General features: G+C 26.0%; 1 protein-coding gene across 1 annotated transcript in view; it reads left to right on the top strand.

Annotated features, from left to right (window-relative positions):
• The first annotated feature begins 1,078 nt into the window (after positions 1-1,078).
• The window catches only part of LOC129989041 (uncharacterized), a 31,206-nt gene continuing 8,600 nt past the window's right edge, over positions 1,079-23,684 (top strand). The window contains exons 1-7 of the mRNA XM_056097391.1: positions 1,079-1,214; positions 2,830-5,746; positions 6,875-6,975; positions 9,118-9,336; positions 17,433-17,570; positions 19,874-19,986; positions 23,500-23,669. Of these exons, the coding sequence (XP_055953366.1) occupies positions 2,857-5,746; positions 6,875-6,975; positions 9,118-9,336; positions 17,433-17,570; positions 19,874-19,986; positions 23,500-23,669 (3,631 nt within the window). The 5' untranslated portion in view covers positions 1,079-1,214; positions 2,830-2,856. The remainder of the gene's footprint in view (positions 1,215-2,829; positions 5,747-6,874; positions 6,976-9,117; positions 9,337-17,432; positions 17,571-19,873; positions 19,987-23,499; positions 23,670-23,684) is intronic.

Below are 23,684 nucleotides of genomic sequence, written 5' to 3'. Positions count from 1 at the left end.
CTGTGAATCCGTTCATTGGCACTCTATATGAACCGATTCTAAAGATTATATCTTCTAAACTGAGTGATTGGATACACTGAAGAGTCCTGGCGTGAAATATACTATGGATGATTGCACGTGATAGGGGTATTTTTCTTCTCTATTAACAAGTTTCTAGTTTGCATTGTGCAAATACTTTCTTCTTATTTTGAAATAAATATGACACATTTGCGACATACGAAAGGTCTAAAGTTCAGCTTTGAATCTATATGTTAAAATAAACCATTTATCTGAAAAAGCCTTTTTTTAAAAATCTTTTTTTGTTAATTACTTTTACATTAATTGCAAAAAAAAAGAGACTTAAAACATAGAAACTCAATAATAGAAAATTAATTGCTTTATATTTTTGTAATATGGGTCAATTAATTATCATACAATTTTTAACATATTTTTTATAGATTTTTCTGCATCTTAATTTTAATAAAATAAGCTACTGGAGAAGAGTTTTCGATCTTATTTTTGTTACAGCTTTTCCCCTGGACTTGGATAATTTCTTGTTTTAATTTTCCTAATAACTGAAGACATATATATATATATAAAGCGTACTTATTTTTTTAAAAAAGCGTATATATTAATAAAACAGATTTTTATGAGAGTAATTTCAAAGTATTTTGTAGAAAATTACATTATGAAGGAAGAGGAAAAGTTACTGAGAATATTAATTTTTAAAGGAATTACAATTACTGAATTTACGCACTGATTAAGTTACGTATTCCATCTATTCAAAATTTTTTTATTTTTATTTCCACTCCTTATGTTTTGCTAGTTGGAAAAAAATGTATTAATTTTTTTGTGTGCTATAAAGTAGCGGAATTTAATTTTAATACTTTTTTCTCTTGATAGTTTATTTTTGGAACCCATTTTTAAATATCCAGAGATTAAAATTATTTTTTACATTAAAATTTAATTTTCAAAATAGAATTTATTCCGAAAAAGAATGAAAGAATAAGAGGGTGAATAAATAAAAAAAGATAATTGATTGATAAGGAATAGAGTGAAACTGAAACTAGCCCGCTTATTCGATGGTGCGCTGTGATAGCTTTCCTGTTTACAGTTTAAGTTCGATAATGCCATTGGGTTTCTCTCAGTCGCTCTCGCTAAGATGGCGGATGATAGCGACCGCAGAAATGTTATTTCAGAAGCGGTTGTTCCTAAAGGACTAAGATCTAGATCAAGTAAGTAAGCAAAGTGATTGATTATTTTGTTGCTTTTTAATTCATAATTCTAAAATGAATTATGTTTGTATTTATTGTATATATATGTGTGTGTATAGTACTCAGCTGATATCTAGTATCCATGTTTTTAATATGGTATGCTCTGTGCTTAAGTCAAGAAAATATGTTATACTATTCTACAAATATTACGTTTCGTATTACGTTTTTAATTTGTAGTTAAACTTTCAGTTTATAAGCTGCATGCGATTGATTTATGTTATGATTAAGGTTTTTTTTTGTTGATGTAGTGGCTTAATGTGTATGTTTTGATGTGCGGGCAATAATCCATAGCATGAAGGATGCTCTTGTTGATGTTTCTTAGTCGTTTAAGACTCATTGATGCCGGCCTATTAATGTTCATATGTTTGGAAATTTGATTATTAATTGAATAAATTTTAAGGCGTTTTTATAATAATAGATTTCATTATATATATTAAATAAATTTTAATAATTTTCTTAGGATGGATTACTTATAATTTTAAATTTTTTTTTAAGTTATTTTTCTTTTGCTCAGTATTTTACTCAAAAACATCGATGCAATTTTAATATTGCTCTGAATTTTTTATTAAATTGCTGTGACACAGTATTATTCTGTGATAAAAACTTTTTTATAGCAAAATATATAAATAAAGATATTGGATGTAAATGTTCTTTTTGAGATATTTAGAAGAATCTAAATACACTTAATTAGCATGAAACTGTTTAAATGATAATCTAATATAAAAACAAAACTTCATGAATAGTTGAAGAAAAATGTATTGCTTTTAACAGATTTGATTTCCCTATATTGTCAAAGTGATATGGTAGATCATATTTGTAGCAACTTATAAAATTGGATATAATTTGTTATGTAAGTACGAATTTTGGAAAATTACTTAAAAATATTCTTTGTGTTGATTGCAAAAATTAATCAATAACTGACTGACTATATTTGCTATTTGATGTAAACTTGAAAATTTTACATTTCAGCTTAAATATTTTCATGCTACATATCTTCTAATATACTCACTTTTTGGAAGTTAAAAGTACTAATATTAAGCCCTATAATTATTTTTTTAATTTTGGGCACTTGCATAAGAATTATTATAAAAATCAACATTTTTACCAAAATGGCATTTTAGAATATAAGATATTTATGTATTTTTTTTATTTTCTGGTCTAGTGAATACAATAGTGAAAATTTTATATATTTTAATGAATATATTTTTATAATATATATTTTATTATATTATAAAATATATATTTTATTAATAATATATATTTTATTATATTATTATATAATATATATTTTAATGAACCGTTTGGTGTCGTATATTGCATCAATATTAATATTTCGGCTTGTTACTATATTTCATTATGCATGCTTATTTTTTTTTGCAGCCGCTTGATTTTTTTCTTAATATTTTGCTTCTTTTTGCACCAGTTCAGAATTTGTTTGAAGATGTAGAGCTTCTTTATTTATGGAACCTGTGTTATGTTTTTCTTTCTTTGAAAGGCACTAGCTTTTTAACGTAGATATTACAAAATCTATCTATTTATTAAATGGTTTGCTTAGTTCCTGAATCATCATTTTCAGGCCAACCATGATACTTCTGTTATAAATATGAATTCAAGTCCTTGGTCCCCCTACACTCCATCATATCTGAGCGGTGATTCACCGCAGCTTCCACATCCGGTTTCGCATGAAGAACGTTTAAATAACTTTGGAGGAAATTCATCAGTGCAGTTAACACCCTATCAAGCTGTACCAACAAGAACAAACAATAATATTAAAAAAAATAAACTAGGGCCAACTCCTAGTTTTGAACCTCTTATCTCGCCTAAAGATACTGCAGATTATATTTTCAATTCCTGTAAAGAAAATAAAGCTGGTCTTTGTGGACTTGCCCAGATGCAGAGCTCATTATCTCGTAATGAAGGAAACAGTTTTCCTTCTTCGGAAAATAATGGTTATACTGGACAAGTCCCTTCTATTTCTTATCATTCCTCAAACATGGATCAACCACCTCATGGTCTGTTTGGAGTGCTCCCTCATGAGGCTGTTATGCCTCGTAAAAATAGATTTGAGAGGAATGGTGAAAACTTTATCACTCCCATTACTAAAGCAACTGCTGCTTCTTACAACAATGGGCCTTACGCAGATCATGACACCACATATAATTCTGCACCATTATCTGTACAGTCAGCATATTCGGGTGATACTGCTTCACTGTCTCCCGTTGTTAATTCCGTTTCTTCATCTAACTTTTCTTCACCAAGTGAATACTACAACAGTCCAAAAACCAATTTTGGAGCTTATAATAGTTTACAGAGCCCCATGCCTCAAAGTCCTTCTATGGCTCAACATTCTTACCCATCGTCTCCTTTTACTAATATGGATGCTGTTAATCACATTTCTGTGCCACCTTGTTCACCAATGAATGGTGGAAATTATGTAAATAACATGAATGGAGTTCCTGCCAGGAATAGTCAAACAAACCATCATAGTCCTAGTACCAGTGCTGCTAATAATGTTTTGTGTTACACGACACCACAGGTTCAAAACATGACTCACCATGGACCATCACAGTCAGGATTATCTAAGGTATCTGATTATAATGCTGAATACATTTATGCACATGAGCAGAATTCATCTTCATCTTATTCATCAGTTTATCCAACCATGCATTCTGGGCAGATGCCAAATGGAAATAATTCAAGACTATCTCCAAGGGCTCATTCCCTCATGAATTCAGTTGCTCATGAAGGAAGGATACATTATGGGCTTAATGGAGCAGTGCCGTCTTCTACAATATCAAGCCCAAATTATATGCCATCTAAAGTAAACCATGAAAATCTCTATGGTTCTTGTTCTTCCAATATCTCTGGTGGACAGGTAATGCATCCACCCAAATATTTACCTTGCTCATCTTCAATGAATTCTCACAGAAATTTACATTCAGCACCCTCATCAATGATGTCTAACCACATGAGTAATGACAAGCAATATGTGTTTCCATCTTCAGATTTGGTTGATGATAAAGGAGCCCTGGATTTGTTTAATTCTCATGTTGATTCAGGAGCTCATGAACCTGAATTAACTAGTTCTATAAGTAACTTCTTGGAGAATGACCTTCATATGTTAGAGTCGGAGACTGTTACTGGCAGGCAGTTAAGACCAAGAATGAATGAATACAATTCAAACAAATCTGCAACCCTAAGAAATACAGATAATAGCATTGTTCAGACTCCTTCAGCATTAAACGAGCATGTGAATGGTGGCTTGTTAACAGCTGACACTAAATACCCTTATAGTTCCTCTTTAGATCAGAGTCGTCCCGAAAATTATATGAATAATCTCCCTAAGAAGAGAGGTCGAAGAGGTAGAAAAAGAAAAGCTGATGTAAATGGCAGAAATACGTGGAGAAGGGGTCCACTTCCAAAAAAAGATCACACTATTTTCAATAATGGAGCTTCTTTACCTGCAAAAAATATTCATGAAGTGAGTGGTACTAGTTACTATAAAAACTCATCAAGAAATCTTGATGAAAGAGCTCTGACACCAAAGAGTGATGATTATTCCAGACCTAAAGTTTCAGTGAAACAATCTATTGGTGAAAATGCAATTGGTTTTGCTTCTGATGTTTTCCATGATAATGGTAAAAAAAATGAACCGTATAATACTCAAGAGCATATAAGGGGACCGTATAATACTCATGAAGTTTTAAAAGAAATGATGGATTTAATACAGAAAAGCGTAATAACTAGAAGAAGGACTCGGAACACTGATAGAAGAGAATCGCCTTTTCAAGCTTGTTTTAAGGATTTTGTTTCGCAAAGAAAGGTCAGCCCTGATGATCAGTGGCCTCCTCCTCATCTGCTTCCGAAACAAGAAAAAACACTAGAACAACATAAAAGTAAGAAAAGTAGAGGAGCTGATACTAATTCTCACAAAATCAAATTAACTCTGGTCCGGCAAACCAGGGAATGGTACTGCATAAATGATATCATACCAAGTCAAAGTGATGATGATGGTAGTAAAGAGAGAAATGTCATTTCATTGTCTGATGACACTTTATCTGGTCAGTCTTTTAATAATGATGTCAATAGTGGGGAGGAAAAAAGCAACCATTCTATTCTAATAAATAGTAGTTCTAAGGTAACAGAAAAGCCTAGTGCCAACAGGAAAGTAAAATCTAATGATTTAGAAGAAAGTCATCTTAACTACTCTAATAATTATCAAACTCTTCCGGCAGGCAAAGTGAAAGCAGAAAAATCATCCGAGTCATATAATTCTGATGAGCAAGTTAACATGCCTAAAAAGAGTGGAAGGAAAGCTAAGTTAACACCCGAAACAAATACAAACACATCCATAAAAACCACTGATGCTTATGATGCTATAAGCAAAACAATAAAAAAAGAAAAAATTGATGAAGCTGCATCTACATCTGAACGATGGAGAACTCTCAGAAGTAGGAAAAGAGAGAATTCCTTGCCAAAAGAACCAGAGTCTGGTATGTAAAAATTTTATTGTCCTCTTATTTTCATATTTTTTTCATTAGTTTTTTACTATTAAAATACTGCTACTTATACTGACATGTCTTATCTAGATTTCTGTTTAAGAAGAGAAAAATTCAAATATATGTTATATTATTAAATTCATCTTAACTGTAAAGAATCTTAGTGTTAACTCTGAAAAATAACTGTAAAGAATCTTATTATTTACAATTAAGATAAGTATCCAGATTTTAAATTATTAATTTAATTTATTCATCTAATAAACTCTGTAATTTTTAATATATTAATGAAACTAATTCATTTAATAATGCAATATTCAGAAATGTTTGGCAACTCTAATAAAGTAGAAAATATTAATGAATGGGATATTATTCTGTGGTAAAGTTTCACAAGCTATTGCTGGATTTTTTAAAATAATTTATATATTTTGTATTTTATATAATTTATATTATCTATGTAGTTGAGTTAATTATAATTTTTGATAAAATTATTTATTTGCTTAACTGAACTTATTAACTGAAACAACTAAGTTCATGAAGATTTTTTAAAACTCAGTTACTTATTCTGTATAATAATAATATATCATCAAATGGCATATTTCTTAGAGAATGGGAGGGGGAGGGCAACATTATAACTTTCAAGCTATTTTAGCTGTTAATATAAAATAATTTATAAAATGAATATATTCTCAATTTATTTGTGCTTAAATTATGAAAACTGGCATTTAAACAATATTTTGTTAAATGAGAATGACATTCTTGAGCTTAATTACAAAATCATAATAACAATTATTTCTCATTTGCACATTAATTTTTAATGCTCCTTTTTCATCCAAAAATTAATTAGATGCTTGTAATGCTTCACAGATTGCTAGTTAGTTAAATTCCTTAAAATATAATCTATTTACTTTGATTAGCAAGCAAAATTAATAATTGCAGGCTCAGTTAAGTTCAGTCTATATTGTATGAAAAAAAAAAAAAATCATTATTTTTATTTCAAAAAGCTAAAATATACATGTAATCTCAAGTTTATCAGAATGATGCCAGTAAAGTGATAAAGGTTAATTAAGAGTAACATTAGAGATATAAATCAAAGTTAGATTGCAATAGTCTTTTCTCTTGTAGGGTCTACAGTTAAAGATGAACCACCTGATTACGGTTCCGATTTAGAAAATTTTGATATCGACGACACCGATTCAGATCCTGCATGGACTCCTTCAACCAAGGTAGGAAAAGTATGCTGAAATTAACACTTTTTAAAGTCTGTTAAATAATTAAATATTTTATTTATTTGATACTAATAATTTATTTTAATGCAAAAGAGATGTGCATATAATATATATATCTACTCAGTCATAGAAGGTTTTCTTCACCTTTAAATTTTTTTTTTTTTTTGGCATTTGCTAAATTTTTGCACTTAATCTTAAAAAGTTTTTATAAATGTCTCTGTGAAGAGCTGTGCTGGTTGGGAAAAGTTTCATTTATTTGTTAATCCTCAATCACCTTCTATCTGAGATTCTCACTTTAATTTTAATTTTTATAACTTTTATTTACTAGTACAATACTGAGAAATATATTATTTGTTATATGACTTGTTAATAGGTGTTATAAAAATACCTTTAAATTAATTTTAGAAATTCTGCAATATTCTGTATTTCATTGCTTGCAAAAATTGGAAAGATACAGAAACTGTCATTTGTAATTGCGAACATTTTGAATTTTGTTACTCTCAGTTTTTCATTTATCAGTTAAATTTATGGCTATTTCTCTTCTTTCTTTTCTTAGATATTTTATACATGCTCTTTATATTAGTTTAATTAATTGTTGTAGCTCATAAGTTCTCTAAATAAACTCATTTTATAGAATTGCTTCCAAAGTTCTGTAGATGTTGTTTTCCTGCTAGGCAACTTTTCCTGCAGTGAAAGATTGAGTAGATTTTTAAAAAACACATAATTGAAATTTACAGTAAAATAATTTTACGATGTTATATAATTTGAAAGTAATAATTAGCTTTAAGAAATCAAAGATAGTATTACATGAAATTTTGTTAGCTTTTTCACATCATAGTTTTTTAAATAAACTGTTATAAAGTCATAAAAAAAAGTTAACTTTCTTTTATTAAACATTTATTACTGGATGGAGTAATTTAATCCTTTGGTACAAGTTAAGATTTTTGTGTCTTGAATAAAAAAAGTATGTATTTTCTGTTGTATTATCCATTAAGATATCGAAATCAAAATTTTAATAATTTGTTACATTCAGTGTTAAAATGGTATCAAGGAATTATTCCTTTTTAATTATTTGAAAACATCTTCATTTGAATTTGGCTATTGCTTCTGTATTGTAATAAAGAATTTTATTTTATTAAAACGATTTTTTTGTTACAATAATATTAAATAACCAAATTATATTGCTATTAATTTGGGGAGGGGGATTTTTCAATAATGTAACGAGAAAAAGTTATACTCAAATTTTTTAATACCGATGTGAAATGATTGATGTTTTTTTAAATATGATATTTGTTACTTTAACATACATTATATTTATATGAAATTGGTCTTGCATTGTTCTAATGACATTGAAACAAAAATTAAAAAATAGTAATCAAAATATCCGAGATGAATATTTTATTGGATTTCGAAATGAAAATATTCATATGATAGGGATCTATGTATACCAGTTGTAGCTGCTAGTTTTCTGTGTCTATTTAATAATATTAAATTTATATATATACATATTTATATAATAAAAACATTTCATTTAATTAATATTTTTTTATTTATTAATATTTTGTAATTTAAATCTATTTTTATAACATTTTTTCATCTATGTTTATGATTTTCAAAAATCCGTTTATGCTCCATTGAAACATTGTATGCTATAAATTAAGCAGTGTTGTCGGGTAATGAGGCTATAATAAAATGACATACATGACACATGGGATTGTTAAACATGTGGGTGGAAGAAACTTTATCTGTTTATATTTTTTAAATAGAATAATGAACCCTAGTAATAATTTTTTTTAAAAATTAACCTATTTAACGGTGAATATTTATTAATCTTATTTTGATTTTTTTTATTGTTGAATTGTAATTTTTATTAATGATATTTTTAAAAAAAACATTGCTAAAGATAAATTTATTGGGCCATAAACTTGTACCATTTTGTTTCCTCAAGAAAATTCTCATTAAATGGAAATTAGGAAAAAGATTATTTGCTCTGTTTTGAAGTAATAAGTAATTTATATTATAAAGACATGAACATTTTTGAATGTGAACATAGTTTTATTATTCATTCATTTATTTAAAAAGAATTTTTGTTCCTCTTTAAAAACATATAAGAATTCTGTATTTAACTGTTTTAATTAGGCTGTGGACCCTGCAAAATCTTTTACTGGCCAACTTCCAAGCCGAAAGAGGCATTCCAAAAACAGAGGCAGAAAATCTGCTTGTAAAAATAATGCTACCAAGCGAAAAAGGGGCAGATCCCCTAACTCAAATACTAAGAAAAAATGTGCTGGTAAAACAGAGGCTCTTCCTGATGTTAAAAAGACTCCGAACTCTGCTAAAATGAAAAAAGATGAAAACGTAAGTTCAATATGAGCTTCACTACTTACATTATTTGTACAACTTTCTTACCTTTAAATATGTGAATAAATATCAGAAAACACAGAAATAAAAAAAAATAAGGTAAGAACTGTAGTTTTGATATTTTTAACTGTGTATGATAATCTCTTGATCAAGAATGAAGAAAAGTTTTGATGTAAAAGGAAATGAAGCTCTTGAGTCTTATGGAAAATAACTATTATTGTAACTTTACGTATGTAGAAGAAGCTGGTATATTTTTTTTAAAAAATAATTATTGTAATTTTATTTATAGTGATATATTCGTATACATAAGATTATTGTATTATTATAAGAGTGGATTTAACCAGTTAATTGTTTCAATCTTGTGCATAAGCAAGCGAGTCACAAAAAATTTAGCAACGTTACTACTTATTACTCCTGATGAGTAAACTCGCCATAATTCAAAATGTTGCATTTTTTTCATGATGAGTATACTCGTCAAAAACAGTTAACTGGTTAAGAATATTCCTGGGTTTTTTTCCCCCTCTCCTTTGCTAATTTAAGTATTTGCTACTTAATGAAGAATAAGGGGGAAAAAACATTAAAAAAGCATATAGTAACCTTATTTCTGTGGATATATCTCAAGCTTGATGTCATTGAAGTTATTATCCTAAGAAAATTCTAATGATTGAAGAATTTTAATTGTTGTTTTTGTGATTTATATTCACTGAATATACATCTGTTTGTTAGGATGAGTTCCTAACTATAAAATAATTTCGGAACATTTACCTTAGTATAAATATCAGCTATCATTGTAGTAAGCAGCCATCACTCATGAGAACGTCATACAGACTGTTTTTATTTACTAATGTCATTAAACTGATCTATAGTACAAAAATGGAATGTGAATTTCGAAATGGAATTTTGTATGTGCTGTTACTTTCTATTTAAATTGCCAGAAGAAACACATTTCTTAAGGATTTGCAGGTTTTAATTTTTGGTTAAAAATTTTGTTAGCTCGAGTTTTCTATGTTTTCTCTATTTACAAGTGCACACTAACAATATTTGGCCTAAAATACACATTATTGTAATTTTATATACTTTTTTTCAGGTAACTTTTAAAGTAATTGTGAGAGGGGGGATATTTTGATATTTTTATTTGTAGAGGTCAAACTTTAATTTTTTTTTCTTTTGGTAAACATAAAATTTGATATTTTATATTTAAAACTAGTTTATTTTAAAATTTATATTATATGGTGTGTATAAAATAATTTTTCTGCCCATTTTTTATTTACATTTGTATTATTTAAAAAAATTCTCCATATTTATATATTAATTGTTATACATTTGTTTCTTCTTTGAAGATTTTTTTTTTCTATGAGGAACATTTTGTAAAGGATATGTAAACTATGCTGTGCCTTTATACTTACTTATTTTTAACATCTGCTTTTTAAGATGGGTATAGTTTTTTTTAAAATCTACTCTTAGAAAATAGAAGCATATTGTATTAGGTTATTCTGATATGGAACTTTAGCTATTTAGAGAGGCTATTTTTTATTATTTAGTATGCTTATTAAGTCTTCAAAAATTAATTAACTAATTTATAAAATTTTGATAAAGATATTCTTTTAAGCTTATTTTATATATAAATATTCTTATTTCTTCAAAGAAACTGTATGAATTTATTATACAATGTTTTATGACCTCTTTTGTGCATTTGTTTATAAATTTATATGTAATTGATTTGGTATAGCTTCCTAGTTCTTTAAAAATTTAAATTTATTTAATTTTTGGCTGTTTTAGTAAAGTTAGTAGTGCTGAATCTGGCTATTAACTTGCTTTATTTACTCTGTCTGGGTAAAAAGGAAGGCATGAAATCAAAGCCAGTTATATTAAAATCCATATTATTTATTTCCTACTTATCCTTTTGGAATGGTGAATTCATACAGTTAGAAGGAAACAGAATGATTACTTGTCATTGTAAAACATTGATCTCTGGATTTTGGATAGAGGCTGAAGCTATATGAAATAATTTTAAAAAGAAAATAAGATCATATATTTTTTAACAATTGCAAATGACTATTTCCCCCTCTTGGTTCCATTGTATTATATTGTCTATCATATGAAAGGTTGATTTCCCAAAAGTTCATTTTTGATTTTTGTTTAAAAAGTTAACAATAAAAAGTTAAACAGTGAAGAATTCTTATTAAGTGATGGCCATGAGAAAACTGTTTTAGATTTATACTGCATTGTCTGTATTTTTTTGTGGTGCTATACATATAAATTGTGATTGTTGAAAAATATTTTAATGCAATTGTAGAAATATAATCACTTAGATGTTAATGAATGTTGATATTGATATTTTAAAAGTATATAAGTTACTGTGAATTAAAAATTTTATCGCAAAGACATATTAATATTGCTTAATTATTGTATTGTCAGCCGAGGAAAACGGTTGCATGTGTAGCAAATCGCTGTGTTTGAGAAAAGGAAGAAATGCATTGTTTTAATATATTTACAGGTCCAAAATTCTTGTAGCTTTTACTCATCAAAATGTTTATTTAATTTAAGTGTATTTTAAAGGATTAATATTTTAAGTATCATATGATAATACTTTTGAAGAGTTTCAGATCAATGAATGAACAAACAGATTTTTTTATTGATCATTGTTTTATGTAACCTTACAAAAGAGTACTTAGGCAGTAGCTAAGAAAAAGTTTTGATATGAGGCAGGAAATGTTAAAAGAATTTTTAACATTTATTATTTTTTTTAGCCTTAAGTATTTCAGATTTCCGTTTACTTGACTTTTAAAAGAGCATTAAGAATAACAGAGCTGTATTCAAAGAAATATAATATTTATGAAATTAAATTAATATACCTTTACAGTGACCTGTAATTTATTTTATATGATGCATTTTCCTTTATCTATTTTTATTTCACATTTGTGATGTACATTTACACCAAATATTTCAAAACTACTGTAGTTTTAATTTTCTATCTGGTATGTTGCCAAAATTCAGAAAATAGTAGGCAAAAGTGATTTGTATCATTGACTTCTTAAGTACAAAGTTCCCGAGTTTAATGGCTATGGTTATAATATTAAAAACACTGTATTGATTTTAACTTTAAAAGTAGTTTTTCCATGCGCAAAACTATTTAGGTTTCATTGGCATATTATTAAATTTTATCTGTGTCAAGAGGCATCAATTTTCTAATAAGGCACTAGTTGAAATATTTTATAGTGCTTTGATTAGATTAATTTATAATGCTATATCTTATTCTGTTAATTTTACAAAAAAGAAAAAAAAAACATTTTGCACAGTAGTTAACATTATTAAATCAATTTTTTATTAAACACATGCACGACTCTTTCTTTGTGCTGATGAATTGTGTATTTAATATTTTGATCATAATTATTTGTTAGGTGTAGATATATATTATGGATGTGTATTCCATCCATCCATTCATTCCTTTCAACACAACCTTGAATGTATGTTTTAAAAATTTTTAAATGTCTTTTTTATATATATGCTGAAATCTTTCATGAAATAAATGTTTTCTGTTGTCCCAATTGTCATTTTATTAGTCTAGTGTTCCGCATTTAATTATATGAAGAGTTAATGCATTTTGTTTGTTATTAAATTCTGATCCAAAAGGAAATTTATAAATGACTCTTCCATGTATTCTTGAGATATTGATTAAAAAAAAAAAAAGGATTGATTAAAAAAAAACGTTTCAACTCTTTCTTTCATTAACAAATTTGGGGTTTCAAACTTCAAGCGCTATATGATAAATTGAACTAATTAAAAAAATATATCTTTAAATCCATTTTCCTTAAACTGTTAAAGTTAAATTTTTTGGCAATGATTTCTCCCCCTGCTGTTTATGTAAATAACAGTACATACACATCAACAATTATGATCTGTTACCATTTTTTTAAATATAATTATGATAATTACACTTTTATGATTTTAAGAACTATATTTATTTACTTTAAAACTTCTGTTATTCTTATTTAAAATACGATTTTTATTTCAAGAACTTCCAGTTTAAAATTTTCTTATCTTTTAGTAATCGCTCTCCATATCCAGCAATAATATTAAAACTAGAAAATTTAATATATAGATTATCAGTTAGTTTATTATGGGTTATTTTTACACTTATTTGTGTTTACAATTTCACAAACAATCATTTAAAATTCTGCATTATATATTCATAATTTTTGAAACTGTATTGAAAAACAGTGAATGTTTAAAATTTTTGCTCACAGTAGAAATTAGACTTTTCAGAGTTGCTTAAATTTCATTTAAAGCTGAACATTATAAATCTTTCAGGACTTTGATTTCAATAAAATAATTTTCCTTTAATAATAACTAATTAAAATGATTCTTTGCTTACTAATAAATGCTTGCTCTATAAAGGAATTGTGTGGCATTGGTTTCAAAATTTATACAGTGATGCTAAAACGACATAAACTCTTAACAATGTTTTCAAAACATTTTTATTAGATTTAAAAATAAATTTATTATTTAATTGATTAAAATTTGAACAGCATTGTTACTATTTTCTGAGATTAATAGTTGTATGTTTTGAGACAAGAAAGACACAGTTTGGTAATGATAATAATATTTTTATTCATAAAAAATGATGGGCATACATAAAAAATAATTTTAATGCAAATTGTGACTCCGTTAATTTTACAGTGATTTTATTTGAATCATGAAGAAATTTTACTGATGCTTTATAATAATTTCATGTTTTTATGACATTCTTATTTGGATTGAGTCTTTTTTTTTTTTTTAATTAATCATGGAGCTCATATTTAGCAGAGAATTTTATGTTATTAAAAATCGCAAAATATATATTTTTTTTTCTTCTAAAGAATTTTGGCTATTTAAAATTTGTAATAAAAGAAAAGTTCACATCTATGGGGAAAGAATTATCATAAATTGGTTTTGATGAATCTTTTACCTACTCTACATGTTAATATATTCAAATTTCTTCCTACTCTAAATTGATCTATTTCTTGGGCATTAATTCATTGTTTGGCTAAAGTATTTTCATTTTTTTATTGTAATCATGTGTTTATAACTTATTTATTATGCAGAGATTCAATAACATGGCTTAAAAAGTTGCTATATATACATATATATACTTGTATAATTTTTATGCGTTTTTCCATTTTATTTTGGCCATTTCATCCTGGAATAGTTTTAAGTTCTTATTCTATTTTATTAATTCAGATTAAAGTCTTTTGAATGTATGTTTGCAATTTAATTTTCTGAAATGGTTTTGTTGCCAACCCATTTTTTTTAAATGAATTTTTGAGATATTTAGGCTTTTTTAACACTTTCCTTTTGATCCGTTCTTGCTTGTCTAATTCAGACAGTCATTTGTATGTAAATTTGTTTTTAAAGGATTTTTTAACCTAGATTTTTTTTTCTGCAAAAGTTACAATATTACTGAAAATGCATGTATTATGTATAATTTATTTTAAAATAGTACAGGTGTAAATCCCAATACTTAGTAATCATTTAAATGTTTAAAAGCATTCCCATAAAAGTTTTCCCTTCATAAAATTGTTTTTGTCTCAAAAAAAAATTTTTTTTTTCCAATTTTTAAATTACAATAAGAAGTTAGGGGATTTTCAATAATATAAATTGTTAATAAATTAAATTTCAATCTTTTTCTCCTTTGATTTGGTATATTTCAATTACATCATTTCCCTTCTGAAATGCTATTTAGAGCATGTTCCATTGATAAAAGTACATTTTATGTTGTGTTTTATATATACAACAAGAAATGATTTTTATATATGGATGAAATTGTAAAAGAGATATGTAGCTTTATTTAATTTTAAACAGAGAGTTGAAATGATGTGTATATTTAATTGCCAGTTTAAAAATGTTAATGTTTTGAAGGGTACTATTTAAATTTATATACAGCCATAAAATTTTTTATCTTTTCAACACTTTTTATTTATTATTGCTTTGTAAAACCCTTTGGATTCATTTATATACATTTATAAACCTAACAAAGCATATTTCAAATTAGAAATCCACATCAATAATTATGTAATAATTTCATAGTTAATGGGTTGTAATATGATTCTTAATAATTTTGTATAATATTTAGCCTTAAAATAAGTTGGAATACATTACTTCAAATAATATGGAAATTTTAATATAATGATCATAAATTTGATCGATTTCATGAAAGGAATATTTTATTGATGCTTGAATAGTAGTTAATAAAAATATGCAAAAATTCGTTTTGGTCAATTAAAATCTAAGAAGCAAATTAGTTTTGCATTATAATCTGCTGAAAAAATTAGCAGTCGGTTATGTTTTCAAGAAATCATTCGAAATCTTGCAAGATAGTCAGATTAATTCTTTAAAAGAACAACTTGTAATTTTTTTCTTCTCTGTTTTATCTTTGACAAGAGCAGTAAGAAACTTTTCTAAATAATTTTTTTTTTTAAAGATATAAACCATTTGTCCAAAGAGCAATAGTGTTATAAACCAGCAATAGAGATGTAAACCTTTTGTCAAAGCAAATTTTTCCATTATTTCTATTAATAAATATTATTTAAATGAACTAGGCTCCGCAATGCTCATTCTGTATTTTACTTTGTGTAAAAGAATGAGAAAAAATCTATTTTGTATGGAAATAAATGTAGCAAGTAGTTCTATCTCTTCTTTCAAGGCTACCTCGTGATTTTAGGGAGCTTCAAAATTTTTAACAGCAGCTCTTTTAGGGGGATGAGTATGTTTGTTTGTTTTAAATTTTTTAGTTAATAATATTGTTTTTTTTAAGTACTTTTGAAATTGATGATTACATTTCAAAGAAAACCTTATCTGATTGTAGCATACATTTTATATCAACCTTTTTCTAACTTAAGTTCTCTGTAAATGTTTCTGTTTTTATTATGTGTTGTGTATTCCAGCATTAATGCTTATAAATTTATATGTTGGTGCATGTATGTATATTCTCGTATATGTGTGTTGTAAATATTTATTTCCGTTTGTCTGTTCAATTTTATGCAGATTGTAATTTTATTTTATTTTATTTTATTTATTTATTTTTGTATTTCATGCTTATTATTTTCTTTATTTTGCTTCTTATTTTGAACCTTTGCTTTTAATTATGTATGTTTCTGAGCTCATTGATGATCTTCATTTATTTATTATTATAATTTTTTTCAACCATTCACAGCACCACCTGTAAGTTAGTAAGCCCACTTGAGCTTAATATTGAATTCAGAATGTCTTTTTAATGAATTAGTTAATGAATTACTCTATTCTGAATTAACTGTTAATAACTGGACATTAGAAGATTATTAATATTTTAATTGTTAGTGAACAATCTGAATTTTATGTGTTAGAATAGAAAATAAATTTTTGATCGTAAAGTATGCATTTACTCGAGATGCTTGTTCAGGGCTATATTTTTAAAAGTAGAAATGGTGTTATAATTTTAAATGTTTCTTTTTGGGAATGTTAACTACATTTTAGTGAATTATGAGGCAGGGTAATGGCAATTATTCTTCTGAGTTTTAATTAAACAAACTATTTCACTTGATTGTTAATGTTTTTGAAATCATCAATGATCTTTCAAAGTCTAAGTAATCTAACTTTTTCCATTATTAAATGAGCACAATAATACAAATAGAAGCCAGTGTGTTATTTGCAATACATGATTTAGCCAGATCTAATCCTTGCATGATGAATATTTATAATTAAGTTTAAAAAATCAAGCATTATATATATATATATATATATATATATTTTTTGCAAAACAATTATATTTCAAAACACAACCAATTTCATAACTCATCTCATTGACCATATTCACTATGCCTATGAGATTAAATTCAGCGAGATTATGAGATCTATGAATAAATAAAAAAAAATTTCAAATCTGTATATCATGTTTATCATATTTATATTTTGTATTTTATGACAGAAATATGATGTAGCATTTTTCAGAAATAAAATGTATTCTTCCATTTTGAATATATGTATATAGTTGAGGATGATTAAGCCCACTCATTTCAAATGGCAAAATAAATATAGTTATCTTATGTTTGAAATTAATTTTGAATTCATATTTTTAGGATCGATTTTTAGTTGCCAAAGCAGATATAAACCTTCCTACACCTTATATATGGAAAGTTGATAAAAAGTCCAGTATGCTACAGCGTTTTGAAATATCAGAACAAAATGGAGTCCTTTTGTACCATAGTTCTTTCACTGTAAGTGATATGGTCAATTTAATAATCCAATTTCTTTAATATTTCTTAAACTAAAAATATACAAGATATATTAAAAAAGTTCAGCAAATACTTTATTTCTTTTCTTAAAAAATCACAATTAAACATATGCTTCCAATTGTAAGATTTTGTTATATAAGAGAGAATTCTATGAAAATACTGACTTTTGTAGTGATTGATAATAAAAAGTTAAAAAATTAAATTTTTATATTGCTCTATAGTAAAAAAAAGCAACACTGAAAAATATTTTTATTAGAATTATCTATAAGTATATAGTTTAATGTACAAAATTTGCTGAAGTGTTAAAAAGACAAATTTGTTGACTTAGACCACTCTTTCAGGCCTCAAACTTGTGTTTGAATGAATCTTGAATTGTATATATTTATTTTTAATAGTATGTATATATTGCGATAAATTATTAAAAGGAACAAAAATCAGAGAATAGTTATGCCTTTATTAGCTCTTCTTAAATTGAAAAAAATATGTATCAAATAAAACATCGATTAAAGTATTTATAAAACTTGTTCAACATAAGCACCTTCAACACTTATACAAAATTACCTTCTTCTAATAATGCTTATATATATCACTTGTGACATCAAGATATGTTTCTTGAATCAGCTGATGAAAATCTGCTATAACCAAAAGAAAGGTTCTTTCTTCTATCTATAATACCAAAGAAAGGTTCTGTATTATAGACAGAAGAAAGGTGATGGAATAAAGGTCATGAGGTGTCAAGTCAAGTGATCTAGAAGGAAATTCAAAAAGTCCTTGAAAGCCAATCATCTAGGAATTCTGCATTAAACTATCATTTTACAGCTGACATGTGATGAAGGAAAAGCACTGATTGATTGCAATCACATGAGGCAATTCATGCATGAATTCATATTTTATGCCATTCAAAACTAACTGGATGTACCAGTCATCATATAGTATACTACTGTGCAAAACGTAACTAACCATTGAATTTCTGAAAATGTTGCATAAAACTGTTACAGAAAATTGCCACTGATGATGAACTTCTTTTATGAAAAATGGATTCTTATACTTCTGCAAGTGGTTGAATTGACAGTTGATATTTTCATCTCAATTAAATCAATGTTTTTATATTCATATAATATTGTAAGTGAAAGAGGATTTAATTCTTGAAACAGGGCCATTTACAAAACTAGATGTCAGTCATGATATGATTATTGATGTTCTGGAATGCTCTGTGAAGCTAATTATAATGTTAAACTATTATCTGCACTGTCATTTTTAAAATGACGAGTTCTGAATTGATTATTCATGAGTGTAATTTGAAAAATAAACCTAAATGTTTAGTACTATATTACTGTATAACATCTAATTCTTCCTAAGAAAGCGAAATCTTTTTTTGCAATTACTAAATCATTCAGTAAATACATTTCCTTGAAAGATATTGGGAATTCGTAAAATAGTATTTGTTATTTTACAGCTAGGTAAATTTTATAATTATAAACAGCATAAATGATCAGTATTTCAAAATGTTCTGCATTACTGAAATATATATATCATTAGGAAACCTTAGTATCATAAACACAGTTGAGAGAAAAGATTTTTTTTTTTTTTTTTTTTTTTTTGGCAATCTATTTTTCTGAAGTATCGTAAGTGTTTAATTTCTCAAACTTCTCTTTCCTTCTCCATGAAGTTAAAGTTACAATTGCCAACTTATCGAAGTGAACAATAGCATTTATGCTTAGCAGGTTTCTTTCAGGTCAGCGATTAAATAATACATTTTTAGAAAAATATTTGCATGTTTCTGTATTAAATAAACTTAATTAAATGCCATTATCTAAACTTGTGATAATGATCTCTAAATGCAAAAATAAAGATCTTGCAATTTTTTGCTAGATAGAAACTTAAAACTATATCTGTATATAGATGAATGAAAGAGATTTTGGACACTTCTGCATTATATGTGCTGTATAAAAATATACTTTTTTTAAATCAATTTTCACAAAAATGAAAGTGTTTTAATACAGTTCTGCTTGCTTATTTAATGAATCTTTGTAATTGGAAGTATATGTTTAAATGCAAGGTTTAAGGGAATAAAATTTTGTTTCACTTTTTTCTGATACATTATATATATATATATATATATATATATATATATATATATTACATCTGGTTGCCATTATGTTTTTATTCATTAGTTTCTATTATAAAGAAAGAAATGAAATTTTAATTGTCTATTTTTGCAAGCAAGTTTGTAACTTGGATGGTAGGCCTTTTTATAATTTTTTTGCATATTTTTATTTTTCTAGTTTGCTGCTCGAAATGAAATATCTATAAATAACTATGTCACTGCGGAAGTGAGAATAAAATCGCCTGATACTGTTCAGTATCTAGGACCTAATTTGTCAGAGGTAGCTGCACTGTAAGTATAATAAGAAATAAAATATTCATTGTGCTGTTTTATTTCTTTTTTGATATATTTCAAGAAAATACCCCTTGGTAGCTATACATAATTTATAACATTTAAACTTTCTTATACTTATTTGACTGATAAAAAATTTGACAATAAAATATATAAATACATAATTTATAACATTTAAACTTTCTTATACTTATATGACTGATAAAAAATTTGACAATAAAATATGTTAAAGTTTTACTATAAATATACTTGCATTTATGAATTATAAAATGCTTGCAATTAATTATGGTGTTAACAATAGATAAATTGGGAAACATTTTTTAAATAGGTTCTTTTATATTTCAGTTGAATTTTTGTCTTTTGTACTTTTATAATTAATATAACTAAGATTATTTTAATTATGATTATATATATTTCCACTGCTGACTGAAATTTTTTTTAATCTTTTAGTTAGTTTCTAATCATAAAATCATTTATAATATATAACTACTAAATTTCAAATTTTTGATGTTATAGAAAGTCATATTACGTATGAGCTTGCTTGAAAGAAATGACTTTTGGACTCTAGATACTGTTTTCTTAATTACTGTGTTTTAAGCATGGCAATATAAAACAATAACTAAGCAGTTGTGATCAAAAAAGTGTTAGATTGAGTCTTTTTTATACTCAGTTAGCCATATATATATATAATATTGTCCAAGGCTAATGTATGCTAAAACTGTTGATGCTGAATTCACAACTTACCTGATCCAAAGACTTGAAGAGCCAGATGCTTTGTTCAGGTATTATCAGCTGGCTGATATTCAGATGTTTGAGGTCCATCTCTAGTAGCTCTTCTATGACTTATATTGGAACATGGAATTAATGCTCTTGTATATCAAAGCTGGGAAACTCAATTTATAAACATTTTAATATTTATATTTTTTAGCTGCAAAATTAACTATGACCTAATCCATCTGTGTTTTAGTTCTTGTATCATTTAAAAAAATGTGTTAAAAATCAAATAGCATATTTCACTATTTAGCATTTTCACATTTTTTTTTTATTGAGTTATAAATTGTGCATTATTTTATTTTTGGATTTTAGTTGTCAACTTAAATGAAGAACTTGTAATTTAAATTTAATGCAAGTAAGGATGGCTCACATACACAAATATAGTATGCATATATAACCAATTTTTTTTCAATGTACAATTTAGTTGTTGATATATATAATTTTACATGTAATATTTCAATCCATCCATCTAATAAAATTCATTCTTAAACTGACCTAAAAGAATTCAATCTTCTTTTTGAAGGGAAAGTATTGAACACAAAAAGGAAAAAAATTCAATTGCAGCTGGGAAAATTCTTAAGAGGCAATGTTTTTATTGTGTTCCTTTGTGTTAAACACACATGCAGTAATACATGCACATTATTAGAAATCCTTGGATGTTAATGAAGGAGACACTATTTACTAAGATTTCCTCTGCTTTTTGAGAATTTTTTTTCTGCTATTCAATTTCGTTTTTAAGTTAAAACGTTTTTGATAATCCCCTAATTTAACAACAAATACGAAAATAAAAAAGAGTCTTTTGACTGAAAATTTGTGTAGTGAATTTTTATGGTTATTTTCTTAAATTTTGCTTTCTATAGTCACTAAAAAATTTAGTTTACAATAGTTTTTATTTTACATTTTACTTCTTTTCCGATCATTTTGGCTTTCATATAGGGAAAAAATCTGAAACAAGATAGTATCAAAAACTTTATATACCTCATATTCTTCTGAATGATCCTATTTATTCCTCTTGGTTTATGCTCTGACTGAATGAAATCTGGGCAGCTTGTAGGATCACACTATTTAAAAAAATATTAATAATTGAATTCCAATTCAAAAATATCTCAGGTTTTTAGAATATAACAGAATTTATTATTTTGGGGCTGTCAGCTTTTATGAATATATCAAATTGAATTTTTTTTTCAATATAAAAAATATTAGTTATTTTGGTAGGATATTATGATGAAGATAGGTTACTTGTAATAATTACAGTAGTTAATTCATTTTCTAATAATCTTGCTAACATTCAGATAAAAGTTCTTTATCTTTTTACTATAAAAATAAGAGGGAATTTTTTTTCATTAATTTTTAGCTAGAGTCATCAATAACATTAATTTATATTTAAATTACATCATAAGAAAACAAGTTCTCAAATAACTTCGCCATGTATATACTTTTCTTTTTAATGTTCAAATGCAGTTAAGTAAGGCTGAGATGTGGGGGAAAAAAGCCTTTGAGTTTTTAAAAAAATTTGAAATGAGTTAATTAAAAATTTGTTTAGATCAAATTAAAAAAATATAGGAAGAAAATTAGTTTAATAACTAAATGGTTTAATAAATAACTTTTATTCAAAATTAAAATGGTGAAATGATGCAAATATATTTCACTGTACAGAATAAGATTAAATGTTACAACTTTCCCAAGATTAAAATTTATAAGCCAACATGAATGCTACTTAAGGAAAGATAGAAAAATATTCTAGAAGTCTGGTTTTAATGTAATATAATTAATAATTAGTTCATTTTTTTTACCTACTTTTAAATATATATATATATTTTTTTACTTGAAAATAATTTTAATACTTCTTTTTACATTTATATTGAAATTTTTTAGTTATTTTTTTCTTCATTTAAAAGTTAATTTCATTCCCCATGTATATTTTTTTTATTATTGTAAAACATAAAGGAATACTTTCTGTTTAGAAACTTTCCAGAATACAACTTAAATATTAGCTAATTTCCACAAATCAAGTGTATATTGAAAATTCATCAATAAAAAGGATAGGAAAGAATAATTGTAATTAACCGTAGATAATTTAGGAATATTCTTTAAAAAAAAAAAAAAAAAAAAAAAAAACTTTAATTTTGAGACACATTTTAGATACAAATTTCTTGGTTACTTACCTATTGCACAGTTATTTCATAGCTTTTATCTATTGCACAATTATAGGTAGACAATCATTAGTTTATTTTCTACCTATTTTTAATTTAAAATTTTTTATTTAAAAAGTAATTTTATTACTTTTGCTACATTTTATATTAAAATGTTTGGTTAATTTTTTTCATTTAAAAGTTAATTTCATTCTCAGTGTATATTTCTTTATTATTATAAAACCTAAAGAAATAATTTCTGTTTAAACATTTTGCAGAATACAACTTAAATATTAGCTAATTTTCACAAAACAAATATATATTAAAAATGCACCAATAGAAATGATAGGAAGGAATAGCTTCAATTAACAGTAGAGAATTTACGGATATTCTCAGAAAACTTTTAATTTTGAGACGCATCACAAATTTCTTAAATACTTACTTATTGCCCAGTTAATTCAGAAAGGTTTATTTTGATAAGTTATTTCAAATGAAAATATTATTTTTAGATTTTATTGGATGTTTATATTTAAAATTTTATGGCTTGATATTAAAACAAAATTATTAGGAAAAATAAATTCCGTGAATTCAAATGTTTTCTCTCTAGATCTCTTTCCAAAATAAAGGCAAGTGTTGCACTTCCGAAAGAATCTCCAAAGAAGAAAGAAGAGAAAGAAAATTTTGATCACTTGAAAGATGATTTTACTGTTTACATCCAAAGTCTTCTTAGTCAAGATGTAGATTCTAGCTTCTTTGATGAAATAAAAAAATTTAACGGTGAATACTTTTTTA

This window comes from Argiope bruennichi, chromosome 1 (genome assembly GCF_947563725.1).
Source record: "Argiope bruennichi chromosome 1, qqArgBrue1.1, whole genome shotgun sequence".
Lineage (NCBI taxonomy): Eukaryota > Metazoa > Arthropoda > Arachnida > Araneae > Araneidae > Argiope > Argiope bruennichi.
The sequence above is the reverse complement of the archived record's forward strand: the minus strand, read 5'-3'. Positions and strand labels throughout refer to the sequence as shown.